At 34.2% G+C, this 16,242-nt stretch overlaps 1 protein-coding gene and 1 long non-coding RNA gene across 4 annotated transcripts; one reads left to right on the top strand and one right to left on the bottom strand.

Annotated features, from left to right (window-relative positions):
* Positions 1-1,732: 1,732 nt before the first annotated feature.
* On the top strand, positions 1,733-15,724 carry LOC139872597 (flap endonuclease GEN-like 1). 3 transcript variants are annotated; one of them, XR_011767097.1, is made up of 10 exons: positions 1,733-2,103; positions 2,824-2,997; positions 3,421-3,591; positions 4,051-4,232; positions 4,330-4,576; positions 4,723-4,858; positions 5,449-5,912; positions 6,212-6,447; positions 15,157-15,569; positions 15,663-15,724. XR_011767097.1 is itself a non-coding variant. In XM_071860511.1 (9 exons), the coding sequence occupies exons 1-8, from the start codon at positions 1,909-1,911 to the stop codon at positions 6,440-6,442; spliced, it is 1,800 nt and encodes a 599-aa protein (XP_071716612.1). In that variant the 5' UTR covers positions 1,733-1,908; the 3' UTR covers positions 6,443-6,447; positions 15,157-15,707. The 3 variants fall into 3 exon arrangements, 2 of the variants coding, with proteins under 2 accessions (XP_071716612.1, XP_071716611.1); XM_071860511.1 differs by having other exon boundaries at positions 15,157-15,707; XM_071860510.1 differs by lacking the exons at positions 15,157-15,569; positions 15,663-15,724 and having other exon boundaries at positions 6,212-6,595.
* Positions 11,044-13,251, bottom strand: LOC139873227 (uncharacterized). Its single transcript, XR_011767290.1, has 3 exons — positions 13,098-13,251; positions 12,522-12,587; positions 11,044-12,005 (listed from the first exon to the last, which is right to left on the bottom strand). It is a non-coding gene; the product is annotated as an uncharacterized lncRNA (long non-coding RNA).
* Positions 15,725-16,242: the final 518 nt, after the last annotated feature.

Raw genomic sequence — 16,242 nt, 5'->3', positions numbered from 1 at the left:
TTTTTTTTTACGTTACCCGTAAATTATAAATATATAAAAAAAACTTGACCAATTTTTAATTCTTTCACAACACCCGATATCGTGATCGTGACCTTTCACCAAAGCAAGAGATATTCTTGATAAACTAAACACTGACTCGTGTTTGGAATTGTCGGCCACAAAAAAAAAATTCATTTGATGAAAGTATATATATATTTTTTTAATTATAGAAGGAGACCACTTCATTTTCAATACCTCATTTTTGGCAAAAAGCTACTCCATTTTACCATTCCTTTTTTTTTTTATTTTAACTTTTAAGATTATAAATTTAAGAATAAACATTAGTATGCATGAAATAAATAATGATTAATTGCATAAGTAATCATAAATGTTAGATAACATATAAAGACCCCATCGTATTCGTATTGATCGGAATTAATCTCGACCCATGGTACCGTGTTGTCAAATGACGTGTTGCGTACATAAAGTACCGTGTTGTCAAATGACGTGTTGCGTACAATCATGAGGTCTTATTAACATAAATATAAATGTTAGTGAAGTTAATAAGAGTTAGATTACAGAAAATATAATTCAGGTGTTATAACCGACCATATATAACTTAAATAACATAAATATAAATGTTAGTGAAGTTAATAAAAGTTAGATTACATAAATATAATTCAGGCGGTATAACCGGCCATATATAACTTAAATAACATAAATATAAATGTTAGTGAAGTTAATAAAAGTTAGTAAACATAAATGATAGTTAGGCGACAGTGTCGACCATATATAATTTAGGTGGCAGAGCCAACCATATAATAAGAATATGATCCGGTTGAATCCTAACCGAATCCGAGAGACAAAAGCAAAATGAAAGTGTCAAAAGGTATTCTCTCAACAAAAAAACGTGGGTAGTGTATCATTTATAGACACCCATGATCACATGATGGTCACTTAGCCCATGATCCAAATATAAGGGGGTTATGTAGAATTTGGCTTCATTTACGTTTGCAATATAAATATGTAAAAGGTAGATGAAAGAAAGGGAGGCCTCTAGATTACTTTTCATATATATGTAGTCTCAAGAGAGAAGTCTAAAAAGCCACTAATTACTTTCTGTTTATCCGTATGTAATTAAAGAGAGGAGTTTATCAATAAAACTTCTATACCCCTCATTGTTGTGTTTGTTCCTTTTTATTTTTTCAAAAGTCAGATACTCAAACACATAAAATCCAAAAATATTAAATCCTTGCAAGATTGCTGTGTTCATCATCTTGTAACGGATCAGAACAATACAAATGCACTAAGAACTTGATAAAAATTAGTAGTTCAAAAATGTTAGTAGTCCAAAGTTTGATATATTCGAGTCTGAAAATTATCTATAATTTCATACCTTGATCAGTGACTCGTGATCGTTTGAGATATCCTTTGATTACACTAAGCTCATCGTGCTGATAACGTGTTATAATTCAGTAGGCTTATAACTACCTTTAATGGTTATAAGAACAAAGAGAGAAAAAAAGAAGAAAGAGAGAAGAAATATTGATATTGATATTTCAAGAGAAATGGTACACCTTAAATGGTTACCTTACATGTCTATTTATAGTATAAAATATTACTATGCAAGAAATATAATAATAATAAAATTAACATCCAATCTAGATATTTTATAATATTTTATAACATATATTACATATTAAGCCGACCCACAAAATACATTCGGCCCGATAGCCCATGAGCCTAACCAAACATGATCACCAACGACAACAACAAATCATTCGATAAAAAATTTGAGTTCCATTCAACGGCTCAAAGCCTTGATCTTTATATGCTTTAATGCTAAATCATTGCAGAATATTAAAAAAAAAAAAAATGTGAATTGAATAATAAAGGTTTGATCTTTTTGCTGTTTTGTTAATTCCAAGAATGGGTGTTGGTGGTAATTTTTGGGAAATACTTAAACCCTATGCTCAAACACAAGGGGTTGATTATATAAGAAATAAAAGGGTGGCAATTGATTTATCTTATTGGATTGTTCAGCATGAAACTGCAATTAAAAATCATACTCTAAACCCTCATCTCAGACTCACTTTCTTCCGTACAATCAATCTCTTCTCAAAGGTAATACATTATTAAATTTCTAAAATTTTGCTTTCTGATTTTGGTAAAATTGATTGTGGTGGTTTGAACATGCAATGTAGAAAAAGATGAAATTTCTACATAATTTGATTAATTGTTTGATCATATGTTTTTATAAGTAATAATGGTAATGTGAAATTTATTGTTTTTAATGGTTACTGGTGTAAAATTATTTGTTTAGTTAACTTTTTGATATGGGTGGAGTGAAATATATTAGGTTGCAGTTTTTTAGTTCAACTTATTTAATATATGTCATTTGATGTGAATTGGGCTTTAGTTTGTTCTTGTAGGTTCATTGATTTGGGGAATTAAGCTTTTTTATGGTTGTTTCATTTGGCTTTATGATTTTATTTGATTTTTTGTGAAAAAACTGAAATGGGTATTTTTTTAGGTTTTTTGTGAATATTTAAAAATGGGCTTAATTATTATTATTATTTTTTTATATATTTTATTATTAATTTTTTATTTTTTTGTGAAAACTAAGAAACTATGTCTATATATGTGTTTTTTTTGTTTAGGATAAAGATATGTTAAGTTGCTTGATAAAATTTAAGTCCGTCTAGTTTAATCCTGTTAAATGAAGCTGCATTAGGTTCTTAGTTAGTAAGCTTCTTAATATGGAAATTTGGTTTCTTTATTTTTTATCCAAATTTTACATCTTTAGGGATCCCGTTAACTGGATCGTGTTACAAAATTTTGTAGTTTGGTGCTTTTCCGGTGTTCGTGACAGATGGTACCCCGTCGCCATTGAAGTCTCAAGCAAGAATTATGCGCTTCTTTCAATCATCTGGCACTGATACTGCAAGCTTGCCTGTGTCGAATAATACTTCTGTTGAGAGAAATAAAAAGTTTTCGAAATGCGTTCAAGAATGTGTGGTTAGTAACTTTCTCTTATCATATATTTGAAATCAGTGTTGCAGAACCCGTCCAAAACTCGGCCAAAACTCTGGATAAAATTGGTTAAAACTTGGTCCAAATCGGTCAAAGTCAAACTTGGTCTACATCCTCCCCGAGTACTCCCTAAAAAGTCCCGGCCGAGTACTCTCGTGTAGCGATATCTGCAACCCTGTTTGAAATGCGTCCATCCATAATACACACTTGCAGCATACATGCACATACTATTCACATCTGCATCGATACTTCTATACTTACTATTATATTATAATGGTCATGAATGAGATAGGTTTCCTTATGTTATTTGATACTGGATATAATTGTGGTTTATTATAATTATTATTATTCTTTTTCCAAGTATTTGTCTGATTATTAATTGTAGAGTGTTATCTCAATACATAACAGGAACTACTTGAACTTTTTGGAATTCCTGTTTTGAAAGCAAGTGGAGAAGCAGAAGGACTTTGCGCACAATTAAACAGGGATGGTCGTGTCGACGCTTGTATCACCTCCGATAGTGATGCATTTCTTTTTGGCGCGAAATGTGTTATCAAGAGCCTCAAGCCCAACTCTCAGGTATATCTTTTGCTTTCTTACGTTAACTTGTTCCGATATCTTAAATTCATTATAGGCAACTAATCACACGTAGTCTTTGTGGCCTGTAATCCTGCAATATATGTTAATTACTATGAAAATACTTGCATATTGTTAGGAAATTATCGAGGTATCAAAAATTGTGATTTTTATTTCTCTAATGTTTTTGTGTTTGTAAGTACTAATTAGTGCTAGATATATGATCACTAAAATCATATATATCAAAACTAATCTAATGGTTTAATATGATTCAATAGGTTATGCCTTCAAAATGCAATTTGGGCGACTTTTGGTTTGTTTTCCCTGTTTTCTTGTTAACTAATTTTTCTTCAGTTTGAAATAAAACATACCCAAATTGACCTGTTCGTTAGTAAAATGGGTCGAATTTCCATTGTTTAGGAAATATATAAAATGGACTGATGATTGCGTGTTAACACACAGGAACCATTCGAGTGCTATCAAATGTCGGACATCGAATCCGGGTTAGGACTAAAAAGAAAACACTTGATAGCAATTGCTCTTTTGGTTGGAAACGATCACGATTTAAAAGGCGTTCAAGGAATTGGGCTCGAGACCGCACTCTCTTTCGTTAAATCTTTTGACGAAGATGAAGTTTTAGATAGGTTTGACTGTTTGACCATTTTTTGCAACATTATACACCATTCAACATATCTAAGAATTTTACTGTAAACAGTTTACTAATATTAAATAATTATGCAGGTTATGTGAGTTAGGAAGTGGAATCACACATACTATTACTTATGCAAATGATTTTGCTTATAATACAGACAAAAAGTTAACCGAACGATCCAAAATTAAGGTTTCTCATTGTTCGTTATGTGGACATCCAGGAACCAAAAGATCTCATTTTAAGGATTATTGTGAACGTTGTAGTTTAATAAGTACCGATAAATGTTGCGTGCAAAAACCAATTGGGTTTAAATGTGACTGCTCATCATGTGATCAGGTATGTCACTAACTAAATTAACTGATTATATTTCATTAAGTTGTTAGTTTAAAGTTGACTTTTTTCTTCTACTTGCCTTTATTAATTTGAATTTGGATTAATGCCAATTCTGTAGAGCTAATTCGTTGTCATTATTTGAATGACAGAATAAGAAACAAAAAGAAGATAAGAAGATCAAAGATTGGACAATGAGAGTTTGTAATAAAATTGCCTCAGAGCCAAATTTTCCGAATAATGCAATTATTCAAATGTATATGTGCAACAATCATACCATTTTCACAGGTAAGTTTGTAAGCATCACATTTTGTTTGGTAGCTTAAAATTAGACAAAATTGTAAGTATGTGAATAAAATTTTTTTACTCGCGTGGATGCCCCGGACGTTTGAACATGTTACGTAGTTGGTCCACAACGGAAGCTGGGTAACGTTCGTTAGTGTTGGGGACCAACCGTGCAACATGGGCAAACTTCAGGGGTATCCGCATCATAAAAAAACTTTAGGTCCATACGTACAATTTTGGACAAACTTTAGGGGTATCCACATCGAAAGAAAAAAGTTTAGGTCCAAACGTGCAATTTTGGACATTTTAGGGACCAACCGCGTAATTTGTCTTAAAATATTTAAAATTTTGGTATGCTAGTTTATCCCGTAAAATTTGTTCGTGTATACCTGGCCTGTTTGAAAATTTCTAAATTCACTGTTGACTTTCAAATCGTTTCATATTTCTTTTTGCATGACTAATTAGACTTTTGACAAATATTTAAACAAGTTTCTTAAATTACACGTCAAGTAACTTGTTACAATTTACTAAATCAAATTTGATAATTCGTTAATATGTACATGTTTATAATACCTTTTATTGCTGCATGTTAGATGCTGAACCATATATATCATGGAAAAATCCAAATCCCGAAATGCTGGTCGATTATGTGGCGTATAAGTTAAACTGGGAACCTTCCTTTACTCGGCAAAAACTGTTTCCATTTTTATCTACTATCGCTTTGAGAAATAAAGCGAGAAATCGGGAAATTGATTTGTTGTTTGGACAATACGAGTTTGACTTCATTCAGAGAACTAAGATAAGGTTTGGTCATACATTTTATGTGGTTACTTGGAAAAAGTCGGGTCAAACGGTCAACGATAATATCTACACAACTCCTTCTAAAGAACCTGAAGTTGAAGAAGAAGACGAAGATGATGTTGTTGTTATCGTCTCTGATGATGAATCTGAGGTCACAAATATTCGTGTTAATAATGGCTGTTTGATGACAGATGAAGATATGAGTCTTGTTATGGCTGCTTACCCAGAAAAAGTTGATCAATTTATGCAACAAAAGGTGACGACTTTTCTCTATTTATTCGATGGGTCAAAAGGGTCGGGTCGGGTTGAACCTAAAGTCATTAATACCACTTTTATCGAATTATTTTACTTTAATTTTTTTTTTTTAAATATTGATAAGCAAGATATGATTTTAAAAAACTATGTTATAGCACTACTTTTATTTATTATTTTTACCTAAGTATTTATGGAATACACTTCAAATGATTTTCAAACTGTTCGACTCAATTGGCCGATATATAATTAAATTCTCTATCCAATTCACAATTCTCGTGTTTTGTATTAAAATATTTGCAGGCAATTAAAGAAATGAAATCGAGGACAAAAGGTAGAGTAAAATCTGCATCAACTAGTGAAGATTTAATATCGCCAACATCAAAAAGTGTTCAGCTCAATATAACGCAATTTTACCGTTCATCTAAAGGAAATTCTTCCGAAACCTTAAAAGATGACAACTGTTCAACTAAAAGGAACAAAAGTACACGAAAATTCTCAAAGTCTGCAAGGCGTCGCCTGCTACTTGGGTAGTACTGGTATGTGATTTTGTTTGTTAAACCTTGTAAATGGTAGTAACTATTAGTACTATAGTTAGTGAATTTTCACATTTGCCCTTTTTAAAGTAGTTTCTTGCGCTTAAGTTGTACCTGAAAATCAATTAAATTTGAAGTTAAACCTGGTATGTGATTTTGTTTGTTAAACTTTGTAAATGTTAGTAACTATTAGTACTATAGTTAGTGAATTTCCACATTTGCCCTTTTAAAAGTAGTTTCATGCGCTTAAGTTGGACTTGAAAAAATAAAATAAATTTGAAGTTACAATAATAGTTAGTTATGTTATCGACTCATCCCAACATTGAACTGAATCGATCGGCACAGACTGCAAAGTTTTAGGGGGCCTTAATCACTTTCTGGAGAGACAAATGTTACTGTGTTAATCATTTTGATAGAATTTAGGGGGCCTTAATCACTTTCCGGAGAGACAAATGTTACTGTGTTAATCATTTTGAAAAAATTCTATCGCATACATTTCACCGTCAATTGCAATATGCCATCGTTAAAAGGACATATAGTTCACTACATTTATTTTATTTTTTTAATCTTTATTATTTTTTTTCTTAAATAAAGAATACTATTAAAATTAAGATGTTTTCCTCTTCATCAAATCCTAGAACAGGCTTGAAAAAAGTAAACCAACCAGGAAACCTAAAAGAACGTTATCTCAATCCGAGCCAACACAAGAACGTCGACAAATCAAAACATAGCCGAAAACTAAAACTACAAATCCAATGTCACAATACTACATAAACCACCTAAACAAACCAAACAACATAAAAATCTAAAATAAACCGAAAGTCAACTACGAAACACTTACCATTCCTCTTATCCAGTCGCGACATCCTCCCCTCAACTTTTTAAAACTTTGCCCCTTTGAGAAGAGAATTAAAAAGTAATAACTTTTGCCGAACCACTACTAATACAAGTACCCTCGCAAGGTGGAATGAATCTCCGATCCGCTAGATCCTGAACAAAATAAACCCTTTTCTATTGATGTCCGAAGTGCCCGTTTCGTCTTCGACTCTTACCACTAAATTCTCCTCCTTTTGTCCACCAACACCTACATTAGTTAACCCCCTTCATCTTTATCACAAAGCACCAACTCCTTTTTCTTTTTAGCCAACTGTTTTTTTTTTTTTTAGACACACCTTAGGACAAGAAACTGTAGCAGAATCGATCTCGTTATTCCCATACCCAGGAGGTGGACCATCCGAGTTGTCCAAAATACCTTGCACTAAACCGTGTTCCACACAAGGAACCGTACCAAGATCATTCCGATCCCCAGATTAACAGGGACCGAATCAGAGGGAATGGCAGCAGTTAAATCAGGACCACATCTGAACCAAGCAAAGGTAACAAGCCAGAAGAAGGTAAAGCTCAAATGGGGACTATTTGGCTTGGTTTTGAGCCCGGTAATTGTGACATAGGCGCCAGGGGAGTTTCAGATGTGTTTAATCAAGGTGAGGCGTTAGGTGGGTCGATCGTGTGTTCAATGCATTTGAATACTGTTAAGGATGCGTTAAAAGGGGTTGGTGTGGTGCTTAGTGAAGATGGTGTTATGGCGACTGTGGAAGACGAATGTTGTGTCAAAGGCTTATTATCTGTACAAGTCTAGATCGGGAAAGTCGGTATGTTTCGAGAAGATTGCTAGTAAGCTTGCAAAACCTGGAAAAAAATGTAGAAAAGCTTTGGTCGACACATATGTGTCTGAATGCCGTTGATTGAAGGTTGGATGCCCTTGATTTGTTATCCTTTAGTTTGATCATTGTTGGCGTTTTCTAGTTTGGTTTAGGGTTCGGTCGTCAAGTTTGTTTTAGGGGATTGAATAATGTTAGGCTTAATTTCGTTAGCGGTATCTCTTAGTGTTTGGTTGGTTGGTGTAGTTCTATATTTTCGAGCCTTCTGTTTTCTTTTCTTTGTATGGTTTGGTATTTTTCAATTTTCATGTTTCGATGAAATCATCTTGTTAGTTATATAGTTACTGTAATTTTGCCAAAAAAGGACTTTAAATCCCGTAACAAATGAACAACTTGGCTTTTACAAACACAAACAAAAAATAACTAGACAAACAATATATATATATATATATATATATATATATATATATATATATATATATATATATATATATATATATATATATATATATATATATATATATATATATATATATATATATATAATGAACAACTTGGCTTTTACAAACACAAACAAAACACCAAATTTATTAGTTCAAAACACTATCAAAATTTGCATCAAATTTGGTGCACGGTCGAAACAATATCAAAGTTCTTCAACGTGTCCGCACCTTTTATTTAGTTACGTATATAGTTTGCACACAAAACTCATCTTCATTCTTTTCTTTATGGCCTGACAACCGTACTGTGTGTTGTTGTGCATCGGTGTTGCGGTTGGTTAATATTGTGTTGCTGGCCAGAATTTTGGTAGTTTCATTTTTAGTTAAGAGTAAGACCATTTGTATCGGGGTTGCTACAAACCCGTTGTAGCCTATGTGGCACCCCAAAAACGCCGGACAAAAGCCGTATCCACGGTGAATCGAAGCGTTTAGACGGCGGCGATGGTAATCCAACGGAAGAGAAAACGTACGTTGTTATGTTGTTATTAATTTTTTATTATTTTAAAAATATTTTTACCCCTTTTTAATATTTACCCAATTATATTTTAACACATCATTACAATACTCCTAACCAACACCAAAATTCAACACCACCACTACTCCACTCACTACCACAACATGTCCTAGTCAGCGAAAAAGTGCAAAAAGTGCACAACATGAACTCACAACACGAACAACCGCTACAAATGGTCTAAGCAAAAATTTTGTCCTTCCTTACCCTTCACTTATCTTACTTACCCTAGTTCCACCGTCTGTATCGTCTTGTTCCTCACTACTCTCCTTTCTTCCGGGTGTTGTCGATTCTCAGGTTTCCTTCTCTCTATTGCCCTCGCCGTAGGTATCCTTCACTTTTGTGGAGGTTTATGACGTTGGATCTGACCTTAGTTTTAACTCGTTGGCTTCAGTAGCTCATGTGTCTACTACCACCAGGCAAGGGTGAAACTAGTTGGGGACCGCACGAGGTGGGGGGGGGGGGGGGTGGATTTGAAATTTTTAGTTCAAAATTTTGAATTTTTTCGATTTGCCCTGGGTGGATTTTTATTGCCCAAATTTCTCCATATTTCGTCTCAAAAGCCTCCATATTTTTCTCATAAACCTCCATATTTTGGCCCAAAAAAATTGTTACACTTTTAAAATATTTTTTGCCCCATGTGAAAATTTTTTGCTTCCGCCACTGCCTCCAGGTGATGTTTGTTTGTGGGTGGTTTTGGTGGTTCAAACTATGGTTTATATGTTTTACGTTGATTAGTGATAGTGCGCATAGCACTACCTTGCGTAATGCACAAGTGTGCTGAAATCCGCAATGATCCGCGTTAATCCGCGCTGATCCGCAATGATCCGCGTTAATCCGCGCTGATCCGCAATGATCCGCGTTAACCCGCACTGATCCGCAATGATCCGCGTTAATCCGCGCTGATCCGCAATGATCCACGATAATCCGCGCTGATCCGCGATAATCCGCGCTGATCCGCAATGATCCGCGATAATGCACAATAATCCGCGATCCGCGTTCCGCACACCGCGAATATTCTGAATACTATAAATAGGGAGCTTGGCCTCTCATTTATAGGTTGTTGATTCTCCACTATTTGCTCTAGCCTTTGTAATTTTCACTTGTGACTTTGCCCAAGGGATTTTTACATTGTGTTAAGGTGAATTATGCTAATCAATAATCAAGACCGGGTCGGGGTGGTTGATCACTTAATTGCAAAAGTGAAAGACGATCGTCGGGGCCCAAAACAAACAACCACACCCCAATCCTCCTTATTGCACTCGATCCTAGATCCAATTCCGTGAGGAAGACGGATCTAGGCTCGATCAATTAGCGGTGTTCATGTGCTTTCCGATGTTGGTTTTTGAGTTTTGATGGCATTTTATGGTGATTCATGTGGTAGCTTAGTGGTTCGTAGTCTCAATGGTCTATTGATTGCGTTTTCTATTATTTTGTGGATTCGATGGCTATGGTGGGCTCTGGTAGTTGTCTTTGGGTGGGATGTGGGAGGTTTGGCCTCTCAACTGCTTGTTGGTTTCGTCGCTTGGTCGACGGACGAACTGCTTCCTTCACAGGGCTTTGTTCTTGTTTTTTAAGTGTATGGAAGTTTCATTTGTTGGTATTTTGGTGTAGTATTTAGTAGTAGGGCCGGTTCCAGTCATGTGCAGCGTGGCCAGCCGCCCAGGGTAGCAACCTACTAGTGGGAACGCATTTCTATAATTTTTATTTTCAAAATTGCTTAAACTAATTTCAGTTTTTGAATTATTTAGAACAATCAATTAATGTTTTATTAAGATTCAAGCAAAATATGTCTAATCAATCAATGATAATTTTGAAATTATAGCAAAAATAATCAAACCTCAATTTTCTATTTCACAAAGTAAAAAAATAATACAGTATAAAAATAAGATTTCTTAAACTATTTATTTTTTGTCTGAGAAACATATCATGTCACAAGAGCGAGGCGAGTTTAGAAGAAGGACGCCTCGCGAGCCAGGCTTTTAGAGACGAGGCCTTTTGGCGAAGCCAAGTCAATTTTGGATCTTCACAGGCGTATCTATTTCATGGAGCCTCTCTCTGAGACAGTGCCCAGATAGTTATGCCTTTCTTGCGGGTCGAAACTTAACCGACAAGGAATGTCGCTACCTTAGAACCGTTATAGTTACTGTCGCCGTTGAGCGGGGCTTCGGTAACTGGATTGCCTAACATCAAGTCACTAACTTAACCTTTCGGCACTGGGCAGGCGTCAACAGTTAGTCGCTCCGCAATTGACTACCCAACGTTTATCGTGGACACGATAATTGCTACACCATATGTGCGTCTTATCCGGTCCTTAAGACTATTAATATGGGATGAAATACTTAACTAAGTCTACGTACGTACTCGTAATCATTAATATATCTAAATAACAGCTGTCACATTAACAAGTCGTATAATTTAAAAAGGTTTAATCCTTACAAATTGTATGCTAAAAGAATACGTAGGGGACATAATTTAATCGTTTCGCCCCGGGCACTGGTTAGCTTAGGACTGACCCTGTTTATTTGAAACGCCCATATTTTTTTATTTTTTTTTTTATAAACATATAACTATCATGATTCATGACCACTTTCAAGGTGATGACATACATTTTCATAAAAGTCATAACTTGTATATTAACAATTGACATATTCATCACTTACCATGCATATTCATAACACGAAAATTTTAATAATCCTTTTAACATGAACTTCAAAACCATATCGATTATATCGACACCAAACAAGGGCGACCATTCAAGCTAGCATGTACAAACCGGTAATTCAATGAGCACTTGGAATCACTTACACACGCGTTAATCCACTTTTATGTCCTTGCTAAATTCCTTCCCATCCCGGTGACACACCATTTCTTGGTTTACTTGAGTACCTATAAAATAGTCAACAACTATCGGGTAAGCATGAAATGCTTAGTGAGTAGTGTGCGAAAAAAAATAATATAGGCAACTATAACATCAACTTATCATCATAGGCAACATAGGAATCATAATCCACATCTTGATAACACTGGCTAATGCATAAATAACATAATCCATATGATGTCATAAGACATCCATGATCCATAACATACTCCATATGATGTCAAAGACATCCATGATTCATAACATAATCCATTTGATGTCATAAGACATCCATGATCCATAACATACTCCATATGATGTCAAAGACATCCATGATCCATAACATAATCCATTTGATGTCATAAGACATCCATGATCCAGAACATAATCCATTTGATGTCATAAGACATCCATGATCCATAAACATATCAACATAAACATACATGGTTAGGACATAATATGTACCCAAACCATCTCGCAACTAGGTTTCTCCATAAATGGATCACCTAACTACGAACCCCATTTAATCCCCACACAATACTCACCTTGGGTTGGCAACGACAACGAACAATATACTTGCAACTATAAGCTTCATCCCTTTCTTCAAAGATCTAAAAATTAACACATATGATAGCATTTAACATATATGTAAACATTTACTACATAATCAAGCTCATCTACTTTAAAAGAAAGCATAACCCTCATGTTCAAGCTTCCTCACCATTTCATTAATTATCCATTATCATTTATCAACTTTTACTTTCTTTCATCTCAACTAAATTATATGTATAAATACACACATAAATATATAATTTAATCATATACACATCTCCCCCGATTCCACCAGAAACCCTAACTTTTCAATTACATAACATACCATCATACATATATTACTTCTGTATCATTCTCACCCTTTTCCCCAATTTTAACGTCTCGAGTTCATGTCAAGAACCCTAAATTAGCAATTCACTTTTACTATAATTTACTTACTAACAAATATATATAGCATACCTATACCATCTCTACCCCCATCTTTACATAATCAGGGTTTACATATCACGAACCCTAGACATCAAATAATCAAACTACTACATATCAAATTAAAATTAAGAGTTGTTTACCTTGTGTAAGAGATAACTCCTATAACTCGAGATAAATCCCTAAATAATTGTTGAATCAAAAAATATATTCTTCCGTCGCCATGCTCTCCTCTTTCTTTTGTTTTTTTATTTTTTTTTATTTAATGCTTATAAAAGTTAAAGATATGCACTACTGAGAAATTCGCTGGATTCTTCCACGTATGTTTGGACGAAAGCAGCTGGAGATGAAGCTTATGGGTGTATTTGGATGAAAGTAGCTGGAGTTGAATCTTGTAGCTGGAGCTGAAGCTTATGAGATAGAGCCGGAGCTGGAGCTTATTTTTTAAGCTGGTAGTAGGAGCTTATTATTTTTTATAAGTATTTGGTAAACTAGCTGGAGCTTATTTTCCAGTTCATAAGCTCTACTTTTTTTATAAGCTACTAAAAGTAGCTTATTTTTGCAGAGCTTATGATTTTCATAAGCTCTACTTTTTTTTCTCTACCAAACGAAGCTTATGACTTGGAGCTTATTAAAATCATAAGCTCAAGCTCCTATAAGCTCCCATAAGCTCCAACAAGCTCGTCACCCAAACACACCCTATAGCTAGAGCTGGAGCTTATGAGCAGGAGCTGGAGCTGGAACTTATTTTTGAAGGTGGTAGCTAGAGCTTATTATTTTTTATAAATGTTTGGTAAACTAGCTGGAGCTTATTTTTCAGTTCATAAGCTCTACTTTTTTTCATAAGCTACTACAAGTAGCTTATTTTTTCAGAGCTTATGATTTTCATAAGCTCTACTTTTTTTATTTACCAAACGAAGCTTATGACTTGGAGCTTATTAAAATCATAAGCTCAAGCTCTCATAAGCTTCCATAAGCTCCAATAAGCGACGCGTCAAACACACCCTAAGGATATGTTTGGATGAAAATAGCTGGAGCTGGAGCTTGGAGCTGGAGCTGGAGCTGGAGCTTATGAGATAGAGCTGTAGCTGGAGCTTATTTTTTAAGCCGGTAGCTGGAGCTTATTATTTTTTATAAGTGTTTGGTAACTAGCTTGAGCTTATTTTCCAGTTCATAAGCTCTACTTTTTCTTTTCATAAGTTACTAAAAGTAACTTATTTTTCCAGAGCTTATGATTTTCATAAGCTCTACTTTTTTTTGTCTACCAAACGAAGCTTATGACTTAGTGCTTATTAAAATCATAAGCTCAAGCTCCTATAAGCTTCCATAAGCTCCGACAAGCTCCTCGTCCAAACACACCCAACCAAGTTTCCCTAAATTTGCAATTAAACCCTCGTGTTTTCAGCTTTGTCAAAATAGCCCCCTCACTTCTCAACTTTTTCAAACGGTCCATTTCCATATGATATTAATATCTAATAATATTTATTCTAGTTATTCACTTTATAGGGTAATAAACATTTAACCACATAAAATTTATCTTGAGAATTTGGAATGTTACATTATTAGTGTAATGCACGTCTCAATGTGAGTTTAGTATATTGGTTTATATTCAGGCTTGTGTTCATTTCACATAGATTGTTGGATTTTCACACTTTATCGATCGATCATTTAATTAATTTTACGTTTCTTGCAAAAGAATAAAAAAATGTAAGAAATAATGAGGTTTCATATCAAAATCATTAATCCCATACGGTTAATTCCTTCTTTTTTGGTGTATAGACATAGTGGACGTGTTTGGTAAAATCAGTAAAGAGGGCCATGTAGTTGGGCCGATATATGTACAACAAGTCCACACATATTTAAACCGTTCACAGTGCAGTGTGATCGCAATTTTTTTGCCCCCATCGCTCCCTCATCGCGTCCCTGTGGGGCGTGATGGTGCAAAAATTCGGCAGGCGTGATGAGTGTATCACCCCATCGAGCTGCAGAGCTCAAATTCGCTTATCCAATAGTCACGAGCCACGTGTATGTTTCAAACGGCTATATAGCCGTTAACCCATTTTCAATTTATTTTTTAATTTTTTTTATAAATACCACTCTTCTCATTTTAATTTTTCACACTTTCTTCAATATACCACTCTTAATTCTATACTTGCAATAATTTCAATGACAAAAGCATTGTTTAAACTTTTTGATATGTAGGATTCGGATGATGAAGACGAATTGAGTATTTTACGAGAAATGACCAAAGAATTAGATGCTGAAGAGGCTGCAAACAATGAACGAGTTCCACAATCTCGAATTAACATTTGTAGAGATCGTGAACTTACAGGTGAAAACCTACACAAACACTACTTTCAAGAGCATCCAATGTATCCTGAAAATAGATTCAGGAGACTTTTTAAAATGAGTAGTAGATTATTTAAGCGTATTGTCAATGATATAACCAATTACGATGTCGATCCATTACCAATTCATTTTGAATATTTTAAATAAAAAAATGATGTTCTTGGTAGACAAGGTTTTACTACGATACAGAAATGTACATCCGCATTGCGTCAATTGGCTTATGGTACAACAAGACATGTTTGACGCATACTTACAAATGGCTGAAGGTACATCAATTTTCTGTCTTAATAGCTTTTGTAAATGTGTTTTGGAACTGTATGTTGATGAATATTTGAGGAAACTAACGTGTAGCGATATAGCTCATTTGTATAGCGTGCACGAAGAAAAATATGGGTTAGGGGAATGCTTGGAAGCATTGACTGCATGCATTGGAAGTGGATGAATTGTCCAACTGCTTGGAAGAATTGTCCAACTGCTTGAAAGAATTAAATGCTTAATTTACTTTCAGTTTGTAGTACGTTTAATTTGATTAAGTTGGATCAGTTGTAATTGTTGAATTTTTAATTTCAATAAATTGTGTAATTTTTAATTTGAATTTGTGTAAACTTTTCTTTATTTTTTAGATAGTAATTCAAACAAATGCTTTAATTAAAGTTGTATTAAACAGAGATGTTTTAATTAAAGCTGCACTCAACGGAGATGCTTTAATTAAAGCTGTATTCAATAGAGATGCTTTAATTAAAGCTGTATTCAACAGAGATGCTTAATTAAAGTTGTATTCAATAAAGATGCTTTAATTATTAAACCTGTATTTGTGACAACCCGGAAATTTCTGACCAAATTTAAACTTTATCTTTATATTATTCCGACACGATAAGCAAAGTTTGTTAAGTTGAATCTCAAAAATTTTAAACTGTGTTCATACATTCATTTTGTAAC

This window comes from Rutidosis leptorrhynchoides, chromosome 10 (genome assembly GCF_046630445.1).
Source record: "Rutidosis leptorrhynchoides isolate AG116_Rl617_1_P2 chromosome 10, CSIRO_AGI_Rlap_v1, whole genome shotgun sequence".
NCBI classification, from domain to species: Eukaryota; Viridiplantae; Streptophyta; class Magnoliopsida; order Asterales; family Asteraceae; genus Rutidosis; species Rutidosis leptorrhynchoides.
This window is presented reverse-complemented; position numbering and strand designations above follow the sequence as displayed.

Bases quoted from the DNA above. Each gene is read 5' to 3' on its own strand.
- LOC139872597 (XM_071860511.1), top strand. From the start codon at position 1,909: ATGGGTGTTGGTGGTAATTTTTGGGAAATACTTAAACCCTATGCTCAA. The intron at 2,104-2,823 runs GTAATACATTAT...AAAATTTTGTAG, and splicing joins CAATCAATCTCTTCTCAAAG to TTTGGTGCTTTTCCGGTGTT. The intron at 4,859-5,448 runs GTAAGTTTGTAA...GCTGCATGTTAG, and splicing joins CAATCATACCATTTTCACAG to ATGCTGAACCATATATATCA.